Source organism: Typopeltis vanoorti, chromosome 3 (assembly GCF_054136105.1).
Source record: "Typopeltis vanoorti isolate ZY-2024b chromosome 3, IOZ_Tvanoo_1.0, whole genome shotgun sequence".
NCBI classification, from domain to species: domain Eukaryota; kingdom Metazoa; phylum Arthropoda; class Arachnida; order Uropygi; family Thelyphonidae; genus Typopeltis; species Typopeltis vanoorti.
The window spans coordinates 62,066,411-62,092,594 of NC_143551.1; the positions used below are offsets into that span (position 1 = coordinate 62,066,411).

General features: G+C 35.4%; 1 protein-coding gene across 1 annotated transcript in view; it reads left to right on the top strand.

The window, feature by feature from the left end:
* The window catches only part of LOC150108197 (BAI1-associated protein 3-like), a 709,720-nt gene that overhangs the window by 311,830 nt on the left and 371,706 nt on the right, over nt 1-26,184 (top strand). Inside the window, exons 13-14 of the mRNA XM_090390426.1 lie at nt 6,896-7,016; nt 15,566-15,690. Coding sequence (XP_090246552.1) covers nt 6,896-7,016; nt 15,566-15,690 — 246 coding nt within the window. The remainder of the gene's footprint in view (nt 1-6,895; nt 7,017-15,565; nt 15,691-26,184) is intronic.

Here is a 26,184-nt window from a genome sequence, read left to right on the forward strand (position 1 = left end):
ATAAGGCTTTGATTAGGCTACATATGGGCTATTGTGCCCAGATTTGGTCACCTGGTTTTCAGAAGGATGAAGAGATGTTGGAAAGGGTCCAGAGGTGACTGACTAAGGTAGTTTCTAACCTCTGGAATGTCGAGTATGAGGAAAGATTGAGGAGATGCAACTTGCAGAGTCTGGTATACAGGAGGAAGAGGGGATATATGAATGAGACCTACAAGTTGGTAAGGGGTTGTTATAGGATCAATGCTGGAGAGGTTCTACAGAAAATAGTGGGAGATCAGGGGAGAACCAGAAGTCATCCCTGGAAACTGTATAAAGAGGATGTGAGTAGGAGAGTGAGAAGCAGTTTTTTTTTCATGCAGAGTTGTGAATGACTTGAATGCCTTGCCTGAGAGTGTGGTGTCTGCAGAGAATTTGAGTGTGTTTAAAGCACAGTATGATGAGCTGTGTGTATGGTAAAAGGACCTTTCAGATGAGTCTTTGACTCCATGGGGTCTTGGGTAGTAATAATAAAATAATAATAACAATAAAAGAATTTTATTGTTATTCTGCAAGTAAAAGAAAGAATAAATCCATCCAGAAGAATAACTTTACTAAATGCAGATGGTATTCTAGTTTCAGAAGCTAATGAGATTATTCAATTAATAAGTGCTTACTTTGCTAAGATATATCAACCAGGTGTATGTATCATGGTGCACAATGGTACTACTACATTGAATGAACAGTTAGGGGTGCATGAGAATGAGGTTGAATAGCTGTTGCATAACCTGGATAAGAATTCAGCATAGGGACAAATGAAATATCAGCATGTATGCTAAAGCCATGTTCAGTAACAATTTCAGCCAAATTGTTAGGCCTTTAACATGTTTGTATAACTTGAATCTGAGATCAAGAACGATACCACAGCAATGGAAGGAATGTATGATAATTCTGTTGTACAAGAGTGGTAGAAAAACAAATGTGTCTAACTACCAACATATCAGTATCTCTGGTGGTGGTGAAGATATTAAGAGAGGTCTGTAAGAAATTGCATACAGATATCAATAGACAGACATGTTATACTGTGCAAAGAACAGTATGGGTTTACTAAAGGGAGGTCATGATTTAGTTATTTGCTCATATTTTATAAAAATTTTATGATCAAGTTAGATAAAAGGAATGAATTCACTGTGATGCTGCTGGAATTTGCTTTAGCAAATTCCAGCAGCATCACAGTGAATTGATAGGAAAAATTTGATAGGATACCTCATGAAAGGCTGTCATATAAACTGGAGAATATGGGTTTAGAATATAAAGTCTTGATTTGAATAAGTCGATGGTTGAGAGACAGATATCAAAAAGCGGTATACATTGGGCATGAATCTGCCAGATTTACGGTGACTAGTGGTGTACTCCAGGGTTCAGTCCTTTGACCACTGTTATTCAGTCTATACATTTATGACATTAGGAAAATCTAACAGGAGATGTACAATCATTTGCTGCTAATGCAAAGGTAGGCAGAGCAATCAGAGGTGCTACTGATACCCAGCACGTACAGAATAATTTTAATAGGCTGGAAATTTAGGAAAATGAAAATGGCTTTCAGTTTAATTTTAGTAAGTGTAAAACTGGAAACCTCATCATGCCAAAGTGATGAGATTTCCAACAGCATATTATAGCCGGGTTATGCTATAAGAAACTGATAAGGCTAAGGATTTTGGCATGATGGTGGATAGGAATTTAAAGTTCAAGGGTCACATAGCAAAAATTGCAAATACAACTCAGTGGATAATTGCAATGTTGAAGCAAACCTTGATATGTAAGGATAAGGAACCTTGACGTTTGCCTCTTTAAGAGGCCTTGACCAGATTGCATCTGAACTACAATTCACTGATTTGGTTCCCTGGGTTCAAAAGAGATAAAGAATCTGTGGAAAAGGTGCAAAGAAGAGTTACAATTAGAAGATTTGGTCCCCTGGGTTCCAAAAGGATAAAGAAGCTGTGGAAAGGGTGCAAAGAAGAGTTAGAAATATATTGTGACTACGAAATTTGAATTATCAGCGAGGATTAAAAGTGGACTACAGATTCTAGTTAGCAGCCAAAAGAATGGTGATATGTTAGAGGTTTATAAACTTCTGAATGGGTGTTATAGGATATCGTCTGATGAAATTTTTCATTATATGGAAGGTGGGAAGATAATACAGAGCATCCATGGAAGTGAAGTTTCTTTGCAGTTAAGATGGGACTAAGAGCTAGATTTTTCTTTTAGGGAGCAGTCAGTGAATGGAATAGTTATCCTTTTGTGGTAGTGAGTGCATCTAGTGTGAATAAGTTTAAGGGAAAGTATGACACCTGTTTTGGATGACATGCAAGCTCCCTTGATGAGTTTTTGACTCCCTGGAGGTCTCAGATAATAATAATAATAATAACACATGTGCAGGAGTTTAATAATAAATTTTAATATATTGTCTCTGAACTTTTAGTTCATATGGCTCCTTTTGTAATCTTTGATATAATGAGATAAGCCAAGCTTTTATATAATGGAGCACTCTTAGATCTGGACATATCTTTTGACTGCAACTCTATGTTTTAATTTAAAAAATTAAAATTAAAATTTTATGAAGTAATCAGATTGCCTACATTTGTTGTGCATTTGGCAATAATGATCCATGAAATTTGACGTGGAGATTGCAGATGGTGATGAACGAATATGGTATTAATGATAGGTTTTTACCTATTTTAAGTAAGATGGAGCTCAATTGATTTTTTTAATTTTAAAATTGAGATATGAAAAGAGTTAAAAGCATAAAAATAAATAATAGGATGGACTTGGCAATCACCGAATGGAGACACAAAAAATGAAATTGACTACATTTTAACAGACTGTAAAAGACTGGTACAAAACGTTGGTACAATAGGTGAAACATTATTATTATTATTATTATTTTTATTATTACGGGCGACTCCAGGGATTCCTTAGACTCATCGAGGGAGGCCCTAAACATCATGTCTCCACACAACTATACGACATTCTCACAGTATCTATCATACCTTGCCTTGAACTCACTGTCATAGCATCCACAACAGACTCTGGCAGCTTATTCCACTCATTTACCACTCTAAAAGTAAAGAACCCAGCTCTAACACCCATGCTAACCACACTCTTGCTCAGCTTCCATAGGTGTCCCCCCAGTTCTCCCACCACCAGTCCTGATCTCAAAAATATCCTCGAAATCAATCCTATAGAAACCCTTTAGCAATTTGAATGTCTCAATCATATCTCTCCTTTTCTGCCTATCAACTAATTTCTGCAACCCACAAATCTTCAACCTCCCTCATAAGGTTCATTCCATAGACCTGCTATCATCTTGGTCACTCGCCTCTGGATCCTCTCCACCTTCTCCCCCATCAAGAAGAAACCCAGGTGACCAAATCTGGGCACAGTAGTCTAGATGAGGTGTTATCAAGGCTCGGTACAGAGGTACAATAACTTGCTTGTCTCTACTCGTCAAAGTATTTTTCAACAACCAAGTGAGTCGATGAGCTGATTTAGCCACTTTTGCAATGTGCCCCCCTAAACTTCATCTCCCTATCCACCAACACTCCCAAGTCCCTGGCCTCATCAATCTCCTGGAGTACAGTTCCACCAATGTGGTATACTGCTGCTAATCTTTTCACCCCAAAATGCATAACCTTACATTTTGTCACATTAAATTGACATCCATTCTCCTTAGCCCAGAACTCCAATCTATCAAGTCATCCTGCAAGACTTTGACATCTTCTGCATTCACTATCGCCATATCCAACTTTGCATCATCAGCGAACAAATGAACTGTTCCTCTTAGATCCTTCCCTATATCATTAATGAACAAATTAAACAGCAGTGGTCCAAGAACAGAACCTTGCGGCACACCATTAGTCACAGGCCGTCTTTTGGACTCTACTCCTGAATAAACTACTCTCTGATATTTCTCCATCAACCACCCAACCTATCCATCTCACCAACTGTATATCCATTCCCATATGTTGCAGTTTAAGGATTAGAATTCCATGTGGTATCCTGTCAAAGGCCTTAGCAAGGTCCAGCAGTATCACTGTAAACCCATTACCTTTATCCAGTTCAGCTGTCACTGTGTTATAAAATTTGAGCAAGTTACTGAGGCATGATCTACCCTTCACAAAGCCATGCTGTCCACCGTACAGTATCTCATTTTAATCAATTTGTTCCTGTATTTTTCCCTTGACTACTTTCTCCAAGACTTTGACAACGACTCCTGATATGCTGATCGGTCAGTAATTTGCAACAGTAGTCTTGGATTCTCCTTTATGCAGTGGAACTATTTTCCCCTCTTCAGTATACTTCAACATAGATTCTGACCACAGACTCCTCAGAGTCATTATAAGAATAGACCACAAAAAAGGGGCAAGATATCAGGGCAACATCAAACCACAAAAGACAATCCAAACAAATAGACTACCACAAGTTCAGGAAGTACATAGAAGAGACCAAATGGACCATTAAGAACTGTCACATACGAGTTCAACGAGTGCAAGAAAAAATCGGAAATTCCTGTGAAACAAAAGAAAAGAGAATGATTCTCAACTCAAACTATAGAACTACTGAAAAAGAGAAAAGTACTGAAGAAATCTGAAGAAAATTTTCTAGAATACAAAATTATCTGTAAGTTACTAAGGAAAAGAATTCCAGAAGATTACAAAGCTTTCAGGATACAAAAACTAAAAGAACCACTGCAGGCAAAAACCATCCTGGAAAAAAAAAAAAAAATTCACATTTGACGTCCATGGACACCGTATGGTCACTGCCGTACCTCACATGGTTTTGGCAATGATGTTTTCTGATAGAATAAGTGGTAGGGTTGCAGATTCCCTTTCTACACAAAGTTTGTAGGACAATCATAAACAATCCATGCCCACAGCAGGATTTGAATCCGCAGCATCTGTGGCCGGAGAGCAGACACACTAACCACTTGGCCAACCTGGCCTGCAAAAAAAAAAAAAAAATAGAGAGAAAGACTTAAATTTTAAATAGTCAATTCCATCTGCTTTACAGGATCAAAATGGAGAAAACCATACTAATAAAAAAAGGATAGAAGAAATTGTGCAGAATTTTTATAATGATCTTTATGCAAGTAAGTGCCAAGACTCAGAACCTATCATTCCAAAACCAAGCAATATACCAGATGTACTTCCAGAAGAAATAGAACATGCCCTTAAGAAAATGAGTAAAGGTTAAGCCTCAGGACTTGATCATGTTAAGGCTGAAGAAATACAACAAGGTAGACCAATTATTTTCAAAGCTTTGGCTGCCAGATTCATGTGGCACTTCAAAGAAAGAGAGATTCCAGAGGAATGGAAGACCTCAAAAACTATAATTCCTATTCAAAAAAGGGAACAAGAAGACAAAAAACTACCGTCCAATCTGTCTATTCTCTCACATATATAAAATCATGAACAGAGTAATACTGAACAGAATCCAAAAAGAAAAAATATACACAAACAGCAGTAAGATAAGCTTAGAAATGAATCTAGAAAAAACAAAATGAATCAAAAACATGTAACATGACAAGAAAAGAAGAAGAGACTCTTAGAACAACTCAGCGTGCATTAAAATAGGATTTGTAACATCAGCAAAATGGAACATGCTAGAAACATGGAACTAAGAAAGAGATCAGGCAGAAAAGATGTGATAACTGCAGTATATGAAAGCAAGATGAGATGAGATGAGCAAGTCACATAGCCAGACTCAGGGATAACAGATGGATATATAGAATACTCAACTGGCAACCTAGAGAAAAGATAAAAATGAGAAGACCACCTACAAGATGGGAAGATCCACTAGTGAAATCTATGGGTATAACATGGAAGAGAGAGGCTCAAGATTGAGATCGTTGGAGGCATCTTTGTGACTGCACTCATGGAGAAATCCTGAGTGAAACACAGATCCATCAATGTAATAACATATAATAATTTTAGAGCTTTAAGATCTGGCTTCAGATGCCATCTATGATATGAAGAACCTTTATTATTATTATTATTATTATTATTATTATTATTATTATTAAGAGATACCTCCAGGGAGTCAGGCACTCATTGAAGTAAGCCACATACCACACGAACCAGCTGTAAAGAGGAGTGGTGATGAACTAAATCCTTATCAGAAACCTTCATTTATGTTCTGTGATTCAGATTTTTGTGCAACTATCTTTATTTTAATTTGGTTATTGTTATATATATTGAAAATTGTTTTAATTAACTGGTTCCCTGGCGATAACAATGGGGGCCTTTGTTTTACCGGGAGATGCCCCAGCCGGCATGAAATTCTGTCATGTTGTACCATCATTTAATATTGTGGTTTAAGCCAATAGGAATACAATTTGGTCGGCTAAATCCCAAATTGCCAGCCCATCCTCATTTGTTCAGTATCCATGTAGATACCACGAGAAGGTGAGGATTGGAAATTAGGTCAGATGTCCTGGTCGGTTCTCTGCATTCCTTTACAGGCTATGTGGAGGTCTCCTCTCAGTTATATAGCTTCAACCCTTAGGTAAACCCATCATCCAACTTTAATGATCTAAATTACAATTCCAAAGAATTTTTGGCATGTTTGATTTTAATTCTGTTCATACAACTCTATTCATATTATTATTAAGCCACTAGAAAATAATTTATTTTTGTCAATTCTTTTAAAAAAAAAAGTTTTGAAAGTAAGTTCCAACTATGATTTTATTTGTCTCTTGATATTATATATATATATATATATATATATATATATATATATATCATGGGACACAAACATAAAATAAATGAAAGAACTAATGATGTAATTTTTTAATTATAATGTTCATATAAATATTGTTACTTTTTAAAATATATTAAAATTGATTTTTTTCCATACACAGCCAGTGGATTATGTATAGACGTAAACATCAGGAAGTTCCTTTGGATTATGCATTACTCCACCAACTTTTGGATGAACTGGATAGATCCTGGAATGAGGAAGATCCACTTTCACAAGATGAGGTAATGGTTGTAATTGATATCATTTAATTTTTCTCATACTACAGTGCAGGCTATCTTTTATATACTAAAAGAAAACTCTGACATTCATATTTACTATACTGTGTTCACCTCATCTCATCCTTTCTCATTCAGTTCTCTTTCCCTCAAATTTGTTTTGTATAAAGTTTAGTTTAGGTTTAGTTTAGGGAGTTTTCGGTATTGATATCACATTGTAATATAAATAAGCAACTTATTAAAAATAAGCAATTAAAAACCAACAAGTTTTGTGCCTTAGCCAACCATAAATAGGTTGGCTAAGGCTGGAGAAAAGGTGGGGGGGGACTGGCATGTCTCCTTTTTGTTCCCAATATTGTCTTGAAATATGAAAAAAAGTGTTTACCATGAGTGTTTGAATAGTCCTACAGTGTTTGCTGGGAAAAGGAAATCTACTGTTTTATTTCTCTCTTGTTTCATCAATTCCTACCAATCCTAAACTATGCATCCCATCTCTGCTTCCCAAATTTTAAAACTTTACGCTTTGCTACATTAAACTGAAATCCCCACACACTTGCCCATTCAGACAGTCTATTTAGGTCCTCTCACAAAGCTACAACATCTGCTCTGCTTTTCATATCCTCCAAATTTGCACCATCTGCAAACAACTGTATATCACCATTTAAGCCCTTTCCAATTTCATTTACATACAAATTAAACAAATGGCTCCAAAACAGACTCCTGGGATACACCACTAGTGTCTTTCCTCTTCTGGAATATTACTCCCCTTATACACAACCTACTGATTCCTCTCAGGAGCCAATCTCCAATCCAACAAACTAATGCAACCCCACCTGTTCCAATCTAACTCATGTGGCAATCTATCGAAAGCTTTTGCACAATCTTTTCTTTCATGTCCTGTGTACTGTTCATAAGCTTGCTCATCATTACAGTTTTCCTTATATGTGATCATCACAGTTCATCCCCCCCCCCTTCCCTTTTTCTCCACACACATTCATATCCTCTTGGAGCATCAATCTTTCCCACACTGTATTTCCCTCTCCATCCTGAGTCTTCCTGTCTCTCTATTAGTCTTGCACCCTTGCACTCTCATTCTTTACTTTCATGCTACCCACTTCTTCATTCATAAGCACCACTTCAGTCTCTACTTCCTTACGTTCCCACTCTTTCACATCACTTCTTACTTGCTTAGATTCAATCTTTGCACTCATTACTCTCCCTTCTAGTGGCAGTCTCTCCAAAAGCAGACTTACACCAAAACCATTCAAATGCAATCCATCACTCTTTTACAGTTCAGTTCTTCCTTCAAACTCATTTCACACATTAACAAACTGCACTCCTTTCTCTTCACACGTATCTGCTAACATATCATTCATAATTCTTGTGCATCTTATCACTGTCATACCTGGACAACAGACTGACTACCTTTCCTACCACTATTATCTTTTATCTTTCTCAACAACCTCCTGATATCCAATCTTACACATCTACAATTCTCTTCATTAAACATCTGCTTCATCTCTTGCTTCCTCTTTACCAAATCAGCTTTCAAATCTTGCATCCTTTTTTCTCATTATCATTCACTCTTTCTATTTTATTGCTAGTCACACAGACAAGTGTTCATTATCAATCTTGCTCATCATCTTACTGTTAACTGCGCTTTGTTTTTAGACATAATTTTTGCCCACTTTATCATACTTTCACTCTCTTCTTTAACATCATATAAATTATCACCTGCTTTATCATCAATCAAACATTTTTCTGTGCTATTGTTTCCACACACTCTCTGAACATTTGCAAAATCTTCAACTGCCCGTGTCAGTTACGACGCCATGTTCCTTACTCATATTTAAACTCATATTGAAGCAAGTCTTGTGGTCCATTAGAATATCGCACTTCCTACATACCCACACTCGTTCTTTTCTCTTATTTGGCCTCTCCACATAAATATGCATACTACACTCATGGCACTAAACCATCTTTGAGAAATTTATGCTGTCTTCCTTATCTTTTGCATAGACCTACACAATGATTTGCCTTTCACCACCATGTTTTATTATTGTGTGGTTTTATTAGTGTGGTAAGTTTAATGATTTTGCAAACAAACTTAACTTAACTGCCAGCCTGGTTGGCCAAGTGGATAGCATATCTGCTCTCCAGCCAAAAGACTGTGGTCAAAAAAACTTACCTGAACTGGAAACCTTCTTTACACAAACCTTCCAGTGAAATGCCACCCCGAATTCTCTCCAGATAAGGATCTGTATTTAAATTTTGTAGCGCTGGAAAGACATACAACAAGATATTTAAAGAAAAGATGTTCCAAACACTGTAATTCTATGGTTTAAATGTTATGCTAGATGAGAGTTCTCAAAAATATTATGGAAGTGGACAGATGGCATCAGTGGCAGAATCTTATTAATCAGATAATTGATTAACCATATTAATCAAAATCATATTAAAAATGAAAATATTAGGAAGGAAATTGACATTGTTGGCATTTAAGAATATGTGAGCAGAACTAATCTAAGGTGGGATGTTTGCTTATATAGAATGGGAGAGGAAAGGTTAGCAAAATGCCATCCTGGTTGGCTGAGTGGTTAGCGTATCTGCTCTCTCCAGACAAAAGGCTATGGATTCGAATCCCACCATGGGCGTGGATGTTTGCGATTGTCTGTGAAAATACTAATGGTGGTAGTCAGTGGTAGATAGCGTTGGTGTAGATGATGACGGTAGTTGCGGTTGGTGGAGACGGAGAGTTGTAGAGTTGGTACCCTCCCTCGATGAGTCTTTGGACTCCTGGAGGTGTTATGTAATAATAATAAAATGTATTTTTTGCCAGGATAGCAGGTAAAGATCCAGAGGAAGACAAAGATGTAGGTGGATTAATACAGTAAGATGGGCTTTAGAAGATCGAAATATAAGATCTGATGACATTTGAGTTCTGACTGATAAGATTAATTTGTAAGAAAATTGTTGATAGGAAGTTGATAATAACATAAACTTTTAAACATAAATGGTAATATATATACACATAACAGAAATGGTAATATAATAAATGATAATAACATAAACTTTTAAACATAAACAGGGTGCTTAAGGGTCAAAGCTGTATAACTGAGAGGAGACCTCCACATAGCCTTTAAAGGAATGTAGTGAATCAACCAAGGCTTCTGACCTAATGTTCATTTCTCACCTTCTCGTGGTGCACCCTGTTAGGTATCTACCTTTATACTGAAAAATGAAGATGGGCTGGCAATTTGGGATTTAGCCGACCAAATTGTATTCTTATTGGCTTAAACGACAATATTAAACGATGGTACAACATGACAGAATTTCATGCTGGCTAGGGCGTTGCCCGATTAAATAAGGCCCCCGTTGCTTTCGCCAGGGAACCAGGCCAAACAGCGAAAAGTCAGCAACTGGAATAAACCCTAAAACACGTCCCAACTCAATATCACCAGAGTTCAAGAGCAATACTATCAACATAAGAAGCCTGAATGGTAAAGAAATGGAGATAACTGAGGAATTGGATAAATATCAAATTGATATAATAGGGATGAGTGAAACAAAAAAGGCAAAAACTGGTGAGATCTTTCTAAGCAATAAATACAAAATGTTATATTCAGGCAATGACAATCAAGGAAAAGAAGGAATAGCAATAGTATTCAACACTAAATACGAGGCTAATCTTCTTGAATGGCAGGCAATTTCAAGTAGAGTGATGTAGGCAAATATGAGAATGGGGAACTGGACAAGTCTCATTGTCCAGTTCCCCATTCCTGTGCCTATGGTCCCACAGAAGGTTCTACTAAGGTAGAAGTGGAGGAAAAATGAAAAGTTGGTCCTTGTTGGGGATCTAAATAGCAGAGTAGGAAATGATTTTCAGACAGACAAAAATATTTTGTGAAAATTTGGACAAAAGAGCAAAGCTAATAATAATGGCAAATATTTGTTGGATTTCTGTTCAGGACAATATTATTATTATTACAGGTATCTATCATATCTATCATACCTCTTCTTGAATTCATTTACAGATGAAGAACTCACAACTAAGTTAGGCAATGCATTCCACTCATTCACCCTCCAGTCAGCAGAGTCATAGACATGGCCAGGGCAGTGCGGGGAGCACACGGAGGCATCTAGGACTCTTCAAAGGACAAGACGACGACGACGACAACAACAACAACAACCACCCTCCAGTCAAAAAATCTAGTTCTCACACCCTTGTTAACCACACCTTTCCTAAATTTCCAGGGACATGTTGTTCCTCTTGTTCTTCCATCACTATCACACAGCTGAAATATTTCCCCTGCATCAATCTTATAAAAACCTTTTAGTAATTTAGATGTTTCTATCATATCCCCTCTTCTCTGCCTATCAACCAACCTCTGCAATCCACAAGCTTTCCATCTATCAATGTAGGGAGCATTTTTTTCATCACTCTCCAACTTAGTCACTCTTCTCTGAACCATCTCCACAACCTCCTTATCTCCAAGGAATCCATGTGACCAGACTTGAGCACAGTAATCCAAATGTGGAACTATCAACACCTTATAAAGGGTTATAATAACCTCTTTATCTCTAGATGTTAGTGTGCTTTTTCAATAACCAAGTAATCCTACGTGCAATCTTGAACACCTTAGCAGTGTACCCTGTGGACTTCATCTCCCTATCCACCAACACCCCAAGTTCCCTCATCAATCTCTTAGAGTACCATTCCATCAGTGTGGTACACAGCTGGTAATCTTTTAATCCCAAAATGCATAACTTTACACTTTTCCACGTTGAACTGACATCCATTACCTTTTGCCCATTTTGCCAGCTTATTTAAATCATCCTGCAAACTCTCAACATCAGCTTGATTTTTTATTGCACTACTCAACTTTGAATCATCAGCAAACAACTGAATATCTCCCTTCAAGCCATTTCCTATATCATTTATGTGCAAATTAAAAAATAACGGCCCAAACATAGAGCCCTGAGGCACACCACTGGTCACCTGCCTCATCCTGGACTCTGCTCCTCCATTCACTACTTTCTGGTATCTCTCCATGAGCCATTCTCTTATCCATATGACCAGTTTAGTATCCATCCCCATCTGTTCTAATTTGCACACCATGTTCCAACATAAAAATGTGCACAAATTCACATGGAGAGAAGATGCAAGGAATAAGAAAAGTCTCAATGACTATGTTATTGAGACTTTTGTTATTGAGAAAGTTTTAAAGCAAATAAAAGTTGAGCAGCTCTCAAATGTGAGCTGTAGACTGAAATATACAAAGATTATTCAAGCATGAAAGAGTTTGAGAACAGGAATCAAACCTTTGAGATTCATTGGCAAGCTCTGAAGAAAACATTGATTGATTCAGCGAGAGAGGCATGTGGTGATGTGAAACTAGCAGTGATGACAGCACAGTGATAAAAAAAAAAAAACTGACCAGGCATGCAATCAGGAATACATATCCATACCTGAAGTAGAAAAGGCCATCAAAAGTCTGAAATATGGAAAGGCAGCTGGAGCAGATGATATTCGACCAGAAATGCTCAAGTATGGAGGTATAAAAGTCTTACAGTGGCTGCACTGCATAGTTCAAAGGGCCTGGACAGAGGGACGAATTCCAGATGATTGGAGTAGAGCTCTCATAGTACCCATATATAAAAAGGGAAATAAAACTGAATGTGATAATTATGGAGGTATATTTCTGTACTGAGTGTTCCTGGTAAGATTTATGCCAGTATACTTGAGAAATGGTTGAGAAGGATTGTGGAAGAGAAGCTTGTGAAGAACAAGCTGGATTCAGGCCAACTAGAGGCTGTCGGGATTAGATTTTCATTTTACAACAGATAGTTGAGAAATCATGGGAATATAACATCTGTATTTAAGTTTTGTAGATGTGGCAAAAGCATATGATTGAGTGCCAATAGAGAAGCTGTTCAAAATGCTACAGTTGTATGGTGTCAGTGGGGCATTATATCAAGTAATACTTAGTCTTTATTTGAGTTGTAAGTCAGCAGTTAGAATTGAAGGAAGTAGAGGTAGAGGTTTAATGTTAAATCTGGTGTCAGTCGAGGAGATGTACATTATTGCCTCTCTTATTCATTGTCTATATGAATCAAATTATCAATTTGATTCATATAGACAATGAATCTATTAATCAAAAGTGGTATTAAATCTGATATCAAAATTGGAGATGTTAATCTCAGCTCTGCTTTATGCGGATGATGTTATACCTCTAAATAAATCCACTACAAGTCTGCAAGATTCCCTGACTAAATTGAATAACTGTTGTAATAGATATGGTAGGAAGTTCAGCAATAAAAAGACAAAGGCATTGAAAATGGGCAGAATCACTGAAAATATCAACTGCATTGCGAATGGAGAACCGACCTACAGAACAAGTAAAACATGTCAGCTACTTAGGCACGATTTTTAGTGAAGACGATTTAGTGAAGTGAATTAAATATATTGAAATAGACAATCAACAAAGCTAGTATGGTAGGAAGTCAACTTAATAAAGTTATATGGAATAAGAGAGAAATTAGTCAAAATACTAAATTAGCTGTATACAAGACAGTGTTCAAACCAATTCTAAGTTATGGTTCTGAGAACTGGGTTAGAAGTAAAACACTTGACCAAAGAGTAGAGACCACAGATATTAGAGTCCTGTGAAAGATTAGGGTTGTTCATTTCATTTCATTTTGTATGGTGATTCAACAGCTGGGAGCCCGTTTTATGGGGATGTACGCCACCACTCAATCCCCCTTATTTTTATCCTGGCTCGGGACCAGCATAGCTGACAATTCAGACCTATGGCTGGAGGGATTGTCTTAAGTATTCGTGACTGCATCTGCGTGTGTTCACGGGGCCGGTTTGCCTTCTTGCGGGATGAAGAACCCCAGGTAAACTGGGGGAAAAACCCTGCTGTCCATGCCCAAGACTGGCTCATTTGGCTGTGGCTGAGGAGAATCCTTAAGCTTCTCATGTCTTTGACAGGAATCGAACCTAGGACACTCCTTTCCCAGGCATATGGTTGCAAAGCGCATAGCCACTAGGCTAACCGTGCAGGCATTAGGGTTGTGAATAGATGGTATCAATGGCAAAGAACTTGATATTGTCAGCATTCAGGAATGTGTTAGCAGAGCTAATCTCATGTGGTATGGTTACTTAAACAAAATGGGAGAGGAAAGATTAGCAAAACAAGTGTTCTCTGTCAGGTAGGCAGGAAAAAGACCCAGAGGAAGACCAAGATATAGGTGGATTGTACAGTAAAAAGTGCCTTAGAAGATAGAAATATAAGATATGATAATGTTGGAGTTTTGACAGGTAAGAGATTGATTTGGAGGAAAATTGTAGATAGGAAGTTAGTAATGATGTACATTGTTCATGTAGTACTATCATATCCTATCAGTATCCTCAAGGGATGTATGGTACTATCATACCATACACCCCTTGAGGGTAAAGGTCAGGAATTTGATGATGATGACATAATATAAACGTTAAAAATGAAGATATTAGGAAAGCACTTGGCATTGTTAGTATTCAGGAATATGTGAGCAAAGCTAATCTCCGATGATATGGTCACTTAAGCAGAATGAGAGATGAAAGAATAGCAAAACAAAGCAAGTGTTCTTTGCAGATTGGCATGAAAAAGACCCAGAGTAAGACCAGGATGTAGATGGAGTGCCTTAGAAGACAGAAATATAAGATCTGATAATGTTAGGATCTTAACAAATAGCAGTTTAATTTGGAGGAAAGTTGTTGAACGAAAGTTAGTAATGGTGTAACTTTTTCATGTTGTACTGTCACAATATCATGTATAGCTCTCCTATGAGGATACATATCAGGAATTTGATGAAGATGATGCCTAACCAATTTTCACAGTCCTGTTATCGAACATGCTTAAGGTGAGTTTATTTCATTTCAGATTCAAAATGGAGTGGCTAAAAATTAAAGCTTGAATTTTAAAAATTAAAACTATATGATGGAAATATATTACAAACTTTTCATTTTATATGGCACTGTTATTGTAATTATGCAAACTGTGCAGCTATGTTTAGCACATTGCAACTGTGTACATATTCACATTAACACCTTTGTTTTATTTCTGCTCAGATGCCGTTTTTTGTTACTATAATTGAAATATTCAATTAAAATAATATTAAATAATTTAAATAATAGAATATTAAAATAATTAATTACAAATATTATGTCTTTATTACAGTTTAAGAATTTTAAAGAATGCAAATTACAAATTGTGTATTTATAGTATAATTGATTTATATTAGAAAACTGCTGTCACATCACTGACAAAATACCACCATAAAATACTACTACTTATAATAATATCTATAAATTGAAAACTTATTTCTGTCTTAACATGTTATTTTAAATTATACAATATTATAACTTGTAGTTTGGTATTTTATTTCAAAGAAGTTTGAGAATGGCATAATCCTGATAATTATTCCTGAGAATTGTATAATCCTATGAAAATAATTACTTTATTCTGATTAAGTTAAAATACATTTACTACCACTGGTATTATTTCTGAAAGCAAGCTGCACTAGCACAGTCCTTCAACTCATTTGTGGATTATTGTATGGAACTGTTGTTGAAGCACAGATCACTGTTTCCTCCATCAAGCAACCTTGCTTGGCACAAGTTGAAGTTTCTTTTGAAGTAAGAATTTTAATGTTATACATATTTTGTCAATTTACATATATATTTTACAGATCATTTAGTAATGAATATTATTCCTTTTAATAATTTCTCTTTTAATAATATACAGTAGTATCTCGCTAATCCGAACCTCTTTAGTCCGAACCCTCCAGTAATCCGAACTATGGTGTGAAAGAAAACAAGTTTTATTTATTATGTATTATCATTTTGTGTACTATTATTTTTATTTAATAATTATTAAATATTATTACTACAGTACAGTACTTTTGTTTCATACTGTCGATTGTACGGTTATACTGGAGGCTTATTTTTATGTATTGTGTGTTCACGTTTGCTTTTTTATACTGTACAGTACGTACTGTATTGTCGGCATGAATCACAAATATACACAAAAAGAGGAAATTCAAAACGTGCATAATTTGGTTAAAAATATAAATCCAGATGTTGAAATTTCACAAATAGATGTTGCCGAATGGATTACAGGTAGAACCGAAAGTGAATTTGAAATCAAATCAGATGCTGAAATTATAAATATGACGCTACAGAATGAATTACAAGACGATGATGATGATGAAGAACTCGAAAAAAAAAAAGTAAAACATGAAAAGGCAGTTGACAGTTTTAATATGTGTATAGAATGTGTTAAGAAGAATGATACGCCATTCCACAAAATTTTTATTGCTGATGCAGCTCTGAGAAGAAGCATTCAAAAAAAGTTTAACTTCCAAGAAGCAAAAGAAAATTAGTGACTTTTTTACAAAGAAATAAAAAACTTTTTTTTGTGTTATTTTGTGTTGTATACAAGAAAGTGATATTTTTTTACACCAATTAATTTATGTACTGAACTCTGCAATTTTATTAAATTAGAATCCTCAATACTGTACAGGTATGTGCAAATTAAATTTTGTACTAAAATAAACTGGTGTACTGTATTATTATTATTATTTTTTTGTTTTACATTACAGTACAGTAGCTTTTTTCTATCAGTTACTGCATTTATTTACAGAATTAAATTGATGCACCATTAAAATCTGATTATTTTGTCTTAAACGCTAGTTATTGTTGTCTCTTGGGAGAAAATTCGATAATCCGAACTTTTCGCTAATCCGAACGCGCACGGTTTTTATTAGTTCGGATTAGCGAGATAGCACTGTATTTTTAATAATTATATTCCTTTTCATTTCTTTTTTGGGTTTTAAATAGATAAATAGCATCATTAAGCTGGAGGTGCATAAAAAAAAAGTTTGCAGAGGGAATTTAAAGAGAAAAGTGATCAGCAAGCTCATAAGAAATACAAAGCATAAGATAGTATGATAAGGAAGGCCAAATTGGATTATGAGAGAAAATAAGCTGTGTATGCTAGGGTGATCCTGGAGTTCTCTTGGAATTGGCAAGAATGATTATGGTAGAATAATCAGAGTTAGGGAGGCAACTAAAGCAGTTAAATAGTAGAATTACTGAGTTATCAGTTTGAAAAAGTGTATCATACAGGTGGATATATGACAATTTTGATGTGGAGAACACTGACTTGTAGAAGTAAGTAGATTCTGGATCCATTATATAAGGCTCTGATTAGGCCACATATCGACTACTGTGCACAGATTTGGTCACCTGATTTTCAAAAAGGATGAAGAGATGTTGGAGAGGATCCAGAGGAGATTGACCAAAATAGTTTCTGATCTCTGGAATGTTGAATATGAAGAAAGGTTGTGACAATGCAATTTGCTGAATCTAGTGGATAGGAGGAAAAGGGGTGATATGCTAGTGACGTACAAGTTGGTAAAGGGTTGTTATAGCATTAATACTGAAGAGAGTTTTTATAAAATGGTGGGAGACTGGGGGAGAACATGAGGTCATCCCTGGAAGCTGTATAAGGAGGTGTGAGCAAGGGAGTGAGAAGTAGGTTTCTTACATGGCAAGTTGTGAATGATTGGAATGCATTGCTTGAGAGCGTGGTATCTGCAGAGAATTTGAATGTGTTTAAGGTGCTGTATGATGAGCTGCAGAAGTTCTGTGAGTATCGAGACAAAGAAAAGAATGATAAGAACATTAGTGTGGCCAATTTTCACATATGGAAGTGAGACCTGGATATTCAAGAAGAGAGTAAGGCAACAGATAATGGCCTTTGAAATATAGTGCTATAGGAGAGCTCTGAAAATCCCATAAGCAGAACATGTGATAAATACAGATGTCCTACAGAGAATGAGAACACAGAGATCTTTATTACAGGAAATGATCCAGAGAAAGATGAGATTGGCAGGACATGTACTGAGAAGTTCAGCAGGACAGAGGATATTAACAGTTTTAGAAGGAAAAATTATGGAAAAAGGATCAAGAGGCAAAAAACGAAGGACATGGCTTGAAGATATAAGATCATGGACAGGATCACATGGCTATGCAGAAACAAAAAGGATAGTCACCAACAGAGAGAACTGGAAGGACATGGTGCTGCACCCTCTCACTAAGGAAGCTACATGATGATGAAGAAGAATGATGAGCTGTGTGTGTATGACAAAAGGGACCTCCTAGTAGTGTTGCCAATTTAGCTCTTTTGGAGCTAGATCTGGCTCTTTTTTTTCTTCCCTAGCTCCAAAAATTTTAATCTAGCACCTAGCTCCAAATCTAGCTCCTTCAGAACTAGTTTCAGCTCTCTTTAGTTGTTTTTATAACTTACTGTTAAAGAAATTGTTTTAAAAGTTTTCCAGAAGTTCGCATTTGATAAGGAATTGTATATTGTACGTTTGGTACAAGCATCGTACACGTTTCAAATGCATGATGAAGTCAGTCAGTCACATGGCCCAACAGTCTGCCATTTTTTCGTTTTAAAGTTGATAGCACCGCTACAAGTTGGTCTTTGCACAGTGTTCTGGTTGGTAGTTACGATAGTGAGTGGGAAGTTTTCAAAGACTGATCGTAATTCGTTACAGTAAAGAGTTGTATACCTTTCTTCAAAAATGAGCAAATAGAAAAATAAAGCTTACAAGCAAAAATTTAGGAGGGAATGGTTGCAAATGGGAATGTTTAGTAAATGGTTGTGTGAAGTTCCTGGTAACGCTACAAAAGGCCACTATAAGTTTTGCAGATGTGATATAGCTGCTAAATATTGTCAGCTTGTAAAGCATAGCGAAACTAAGAAATATCTTGCTGCAGTTCCATATAAAGCTGTTCCTATTACAAATATGCTTGTGAAAAAGTCTGATGAGACTGCGAACTTTGAAGATAGGTTAGCATTATTTCTTTGTTGTCACTCATCATTCAACAGTTGCGATCATCTAGTACAGTGGTGGCGAATCTTTTTACGTCGGCGTGCCAAAAGTTTACAAATTGAGTTGCTGATGTGCCCGGCACGTCAGCAACTAATAAATACAATAAATACAACACCAATTAATTAATGAACATTAATTAATGCAAAATTAATTGCAGAATTTTATTGAGACAAGTTTAAAAATTAATATAGAATTTCATAATAATGAACACATAATTTGACAAACACATTGTCATATACAAATGAATATTAACCTATTATCAATTTATTAATTTATCAATATCAATCTATTGATTTATTAATGAGATTTTTGCTGTTGACATTAGATGCCAAATGCTTTATATCAGGTTCATATTTTGTCACTGTTAGTAATACACACGCCGAATAAGATTCATCAGTCATTCTATTTCTTAAACTGTCATTAAAATTCATTTAGAAAAATAATGACTCACAAGCATATGTAGAGGAGAAAATTGATAATATAGCCATCGCTAGTTTTTTTAAACAACAAAAAGGTTTCAGGAATGGCATTCCAAGTTCTCAATATTTTCTCTTCTGCATTCTTTTTAATTGCCCCCAATATTCGATCATTTTTCATTATTTCCAAGTCATTTCTCAAATCGACAAACTTTTGTTTCCATATAGAACTAGATTGAAAATCGATTAGTTGCATTTCTATATCTTCCAAATTCAGCCACTCGAAAATCTCCGAATTGAGTTTATCTGTTGATGTTGTGTCCGGATGCAAAATAAATTTTGATGTATCTGCAAATTGCTTGAACTGCGTAAATCTTGAAGAAAATTAATTGATTATCGACTGAATAACTGTAGAAAAGTCTTTTGTCAATTTAACTTGATCTGTTTTTTCATGGGATTCTAGATCTGCAAAGACTTTTTTTGTATTTGGAAAATATTAGAAGGTATTGGAAATGACGTCATGATTAAAAATTGGTAATTTAGCGTCAAGTGCTTTGATTAAATCAAACATGACATAATTGTCTTGTTAACACCTTGCAATTTAACATTTAATTCATTTAAATGTAAACACAAATCAGTAAAAAACATTAATTTCAAAAGCCATTCGACGTTCATTAATTGATTGTATTTTTCAATGATTTTCTCATTATGTAAAAAAAGTCCGACTTCATCTAAACACTCAACAAGTTTGAAGAACTTTCCCACAACTTAACCATCGGATGTTGTTGTACATAAGTAAACCATTGTACACCGAGTTTACCTCACTTAATAATTCTATAAATTTTCGCTTATTTAAAGTGCGTGCCTATATAAAATTGACCAATTTTGTTACAATGCTTATAATATCTTCCAGTGGCTTGAAACTAGCCTTTGCGCATAAACCATGCTGATGTATAATACAATGAAAACCCAGAACTGAATGTCCAATATATTTGGTAAATAAATTGACGAATCATTTTCCTCTCTAGTCATACTGCAAGCATCATCAGTAGTTACTGATACAATTTTGCAGGGATCTATATCTCTTTCAGCAAGTGCATTTACAACTGCGTTGCAAATATCTATTCCTTTTGTTGTTGTTGCTAATGATGTTAAGCTTATCAATTCTTCTTTGATGTTATTCCCAACATAATAACGAATAAAAATTGCTAAACGAGCTGATCCAGTTATGTCAGTACTCTCATGAAGACAAAGAGATATTTAACCAGAAGATTTTATATCTGTTTTTTGCTGATGAGTTATATTTTTAGCCATTTCTATGATTCTATCTTTCACCGTGTTTCTAGCCAAAGGCATATCTTTTATTCTTTGAATAATTTTTTCCTTGTTTTCAAAATCTTTAAAGAGAACTGGTACGCATTTTAACCATGCTTCTTTTATATATTCCCCATCAGGTTGAAAGTTTATTTTTCACTTGGTTAGAATATAATAAATTTAGTTTAATCCTTTATCCAAGTGTGAGCAAACAAAGTTTGCACCTGAAAGTATCTTCAGGACTGGGGTAAGGTGGTGCAACACCAGGCGACTCCTTGCAAAGGTGGAGATACTGAGATAGGAGTGTTAGTAGTTTGCTCCACCTTTGCAAGGAGTCACCCTGGTGTTGCACCACCTTACCCCAGTCCTGAAGATACTTTCAGGTGCAAACTTTGTTTGCTCATGCTTGGATAAAGGATTAAACTAAATTTATTATATTCTAACCAAGTGAAAAATAAACTTTCAACATCTTTCTCTAAAATCTATTTATTAAAAAGGTGGCACACCATTTGGCAACTCCTATAGGTAGAGATGACCTTGCTAATGCTTCTGGCTGGTATCTCCACTTGGGCCTGGCTCCCACTGAAGAGACTGCAATAAAGGTCGAAACTAGTCTGGGTAGTGGCCCTTCCCTTAATGCATAGCATTAGACATATCCACAAGGAGATGTGTTTTGCATTATAGGAGATACTGAGATAGGAGTGTTAGTAGCTTGCTCCACCTTTACAAGGAGTTTCCCTGGTGTTGCACCACCTTACCCCAGTCCTGAAGATACTTTCAGATGCAAACTTTGTTTGCTCACACTTGGATAAAGGATTAAACTAAATTTATTATATTCCCCATCACTAAAAGGTTTCCCGTGTTTAGCAATTACATTTGAGGCAAAAAAACTAGCAGTAGTTATATATTTGAAGGACTGCATTTCATTAGGGTTGTTGACTGGATATTCCTATTTTTAATTGCCCGAGCAATAAATTCTTTCTGTTCATTCTTGCTTTTCTCAAGGAGCGATTTATGGTTTGTCTCATAATGCCATTTTACTGACAATGTTCTGTACACAACTGTCCCGGAACATAAAACGCATATTGCTTTATTGTCTTTATTAATCATGCCATACTCTTCAGTCCTCCAGCTTTGGAACTCTCTGCTGCTTGACTGTGATAATTTTAGTTTTTTTATTTTCTCCAGCCATGTTCGGTAGAACTGTAACAAAATAATTCAAAACTTAAATCAAATGCATTTTTTATAGTTTCAAAAAGATCAACATTTTATTATATGCCTAAATTAAATTATCTTTATAATTCCCATTTACAGTAGCAAAAACAAAACAGTGTACATACGCAACAATAATGCGCTTGCCGCTGCTTATTTCTGCCTACTGGCGGATGCGCGGTGCAAAATGCATAATGAACGCATGTGCGATTAGAAGAGGGTAAAGTCAGGGAATCCTAAGGATCAGTCGTTCTCAATTCTTTTTCTATAGACCGTATTTTTATTTATTCTTACTGTATTAGAGGGCTCAGTCCCATCAAACTTACTCGTAAATACCGTTCCCATTTTTTTAAAGTTCATACATTAAACTAACATAAGTATTAATATTATATAAATTAAGTGGATATTAAATCCAACATTATTTCAAATGCCGACTACAGTAACTATAGAATTTTCTTGGGAAATTTGACCAGTGAACTTATGGGAATACACTCGCTGCCATATACCAGTTGCTCTAGCGGCTAAGGCAACTCGTAGTATGGTGGTGAGTGTATTCCCATAAGATCTCTGGTCAGATTTTGCAAGAAACATCTATAGTTTCTGTAGTCGGCTTTGAAATAATGTTTGATTTAATATCCACTTAATTTATATAATTTTACGATGTGAAGCCTTTTGGCTATTTATTTTAATAAATAAGTATTAATAATTAATTATGGCATAATCATAAAGAGTATTAATACACTTAATGTATACAGTATAGCATGTCGACAAATATAAAAGTATGCATATAAATTAATTATCAATCACAGAACTAATGCTACAATATTGTAGTTTCCTCAGGCCAACATCATTAAATTAACTTCTGGTAAGTTTCATTGACATATCCCAATCTGATCACTAAAAATTTATAATATTATTCAGTATTAAAATTGATTATTGTATTATTAAATTGATTTTAATGATATTGGTTTGAAAAAAAAAAAAAAAAAAACGGTAGTGAGAAAAATATTTATGCATTGTAACTCACCATAGTAGTCAGCAGAGCAGGGGAAGCAGCAGAAGGATGTCAGCTTATCGGCAAACGCTTACCTTCGAATATTACTTACCCTCGTGTATAATTGGCACCCCTGATTCCACTTTACAAAAAAAAAGACATTAAAAGGTTTTGCATATATACCTCCCACACAAGAAACAACATGCCCTTCTCAACAGTTATATACTGTAGATGCAAGAAAAAGAAAATAGTTTTATTGTATCCCTGAATAAGGTACAGAGGCTTTTGCAGTCTGCATAATATATTTCTCAACAAATAGTGCAATTAGAGACAGCTGGAATAAAAATGGCACCTAACTAATGAATCACATGTACCCCTCTCACAGAAACTACGCTGTATAGACAAGCAAAACCATATGTTGCACCAGAAACACAGTATCTAACTAAAACTATTGTCCAATTTTTCAATTACATGAAATAAATGTTTATTTGATTGCATTTGAAATTCTCGATGTCATTATGACAAATCACAAATAAAATTTTACCATGAATTGAAACATGCCATATAATGCTTGTGTGAGTTCCCCTTCCAGCTCAAACGCAAACAAGGCAATAAAAACCAATTATGGGTTGAAACTTTGTGTGAGTTGAGCCCACTTGTAACGAGAAGTTCTGTTGGAATGATAAACGACACCCCTTCGTGAATGTCTTAAAACTAAGAAATATATAGTGAATGTTGTTATGACAGATGCTATGGAATTTGGTTGAAGAGAATTAGCATTTCAACTCAAAAATTGTCAGTTCCATTTGTCTTTAAAGGGGCGCATGATCTTTTGTTAATACCGCACCAATCAAATTCATGCCTTCATAGCTGCTCTCTCCTGTTAAACAAAATTTAACTTGTAAGTATTGTAACAATTTAAAAAAAAAGGCTGAATAATTTATAAGTGTATAAAAGGATATCATATCTAAATCGTTGACGTGCCAGCAAAATTCTCGAGTGTGCCACCTCTGCCATGCATGCCGTAGGCTCTCCACTACTAATCTAGTAGATCTTTGCAAAAATATCATCCCAGACAGTGAAATTATGCCAAAGGTAAAAATGCACCAAACTAAGTGCTCTGCAATTGTAAAGAATATTCTAAGTGAGCATTTTGAAGAAGATCTAATGTAGACATTGGAGATGAAAATTTCAGCTTGCTAATAGACGAATTGAATGATATCACAGTGAATAAGATTTTAGGAATGGCCATCATTTATTATAACAGGAAATTCAACAAAATTATGCAGACATTTCTGAGCATGGTGGTTCTGGAAAAGTGTGACGCTAGTGGTATTGTGGCTGCACTGAAAAAAAGAGCTCTTGACCAAGAAACTGAAAATTAAAAAACCTCATTGCAATTACAGACAATGCCGGTGTTATGGTTGGTGTCAATAATGGCATTTATGAACAATTGAAGGCATATCTTCCCTCCTTAATTTTAATTAGATGTGTATGCCATTCATTACAATTAGCAATGTCTCACACCTGTACAGAATCTCTCCCAAGAAAATTAGAATTTTTAGTTGCCGAAACATAAGTGGTTTTCACATTCTTCTTCAAGACAAGCAGCATACAAAGAGCTGTTATCAAACTATTAACGAAAATTATGCTCCTCTGAAAATTGTAAGCAATTGTGCAACAAGGTGGCTCTCCATTGAACCTGCAGTAGACAAAATTCTCAACCAGTGGTTGGAATTAAAAACTCACTTCGAAGTCGGGAGTGTGACTGAGAAATATTACAAAGCTCAAATTTTGTGGGAGATGTACAAAGATGAAAGGAATCTGTTATACCTTTTATTTTTGCATCCTGTTCTAGTTCAAGTTCAGCAAGTTAACAAAATTTTCACGTCTAACAGTGCAGATAAGATGAGATTTATTTGAAGACCTCGTTTGATTCTCTCTATTGCTAATATGTTAGTGCTACCATCATCTGCAGTCGGCCCTCTAGAATCAGAGATTGATGACTATTTGGATCCCAGTCCAAATCTTGGTTACAGATTTGAAAGAAATATTTCAGAGTTGATGATACAAAAGAAAATAAAGCAAAATTATGAGCGAAATCTTAGAAGTAGAGCAAGACAGTTTCTTCTTGGTCTCTTCAAACAGTTTAAGCAAAGGTTGTCTGAAAACTTGAATATTTTAAGAATGATGGCTTCTTTTTCTGTTGACAATATCCTAAAACATATAAAAGAACCTGCTACTCCCATCTTAGAAATAATGCTGAAAACAGAAAAAGATGTTTCTGCTGCTGCTGAATACCAGTACAATATTATCCACTTAAATAAATGGACAAATATAGAAAACACTGAGCTATTCTTGACTGAAGTACGAGTATATAAAGATGCATCTGGAATAAATCCATTTAAAGAAATTGCTCAGTGTGCAATAAATTTATTAATACTGCCAAATTCTAATGTGGAAATTGCACAAATTTTTAGTTCCATGAATGTAGTTAAAACTAAATTAAGAAACAAGATGGAATTGCCAATGCTGACAGCTCTTTTGTCAGTCAAGTATGGCCTAAGGCATAACAACAAGTGCTGTACATGCTATCATTTACCAGCATCTACACTGAGTAATATTGGAACGATGGTCACATATAATAAAGCTGAAAATCTAAGTGAAAATGTGGGTGAATTAAGTGCAGAACCACATGGAAGATGTATTTAGCCATTTATATGCAAGTATCACTTCAACTTGAATACAATAAGTAACTTAAAAGTATCAGCTACTACTTTTAAAATTTTAGCTTCAAATTTTTATTTTTAACTCCTTTTTAGCTCTTTTTTTTTAAGATTTAACTGTTTTTAGTAATTTTCATTTGGCAGTGCTCCTAGATGAGTCTCTGACTCCATGGTGTCTTACTATAATAATAATAATAATAATATGAAGTATGGCAGGGACTGATGCAGAAATAGAGATATGCTTATTGAAAGTGCTCAAGATATTACAGATCCTTGATGTGAACTCAGCTAAGGGATTAGATAGTATATAATATGCAAGCTGATAGTATATATCAGCTTGCATATTACAAGAATGTGCTAGGGAATTTTTGTGGTGCCTTTGACCAGATAGTTTAATTTAAGTCTCAGCTTTGGTTAGGTCTCATGGGAATGGAAAGAGGAAAAAAATTTCCATTGCATAAAGGAGACTAAGGTAGAAAACTGTCAACCAGTCAGTATCTCAGGAGTGGTGGTCATGCTACTGGAGACGTGTTTTATTTTTATTTATTTATTTTATTTTATTTGGT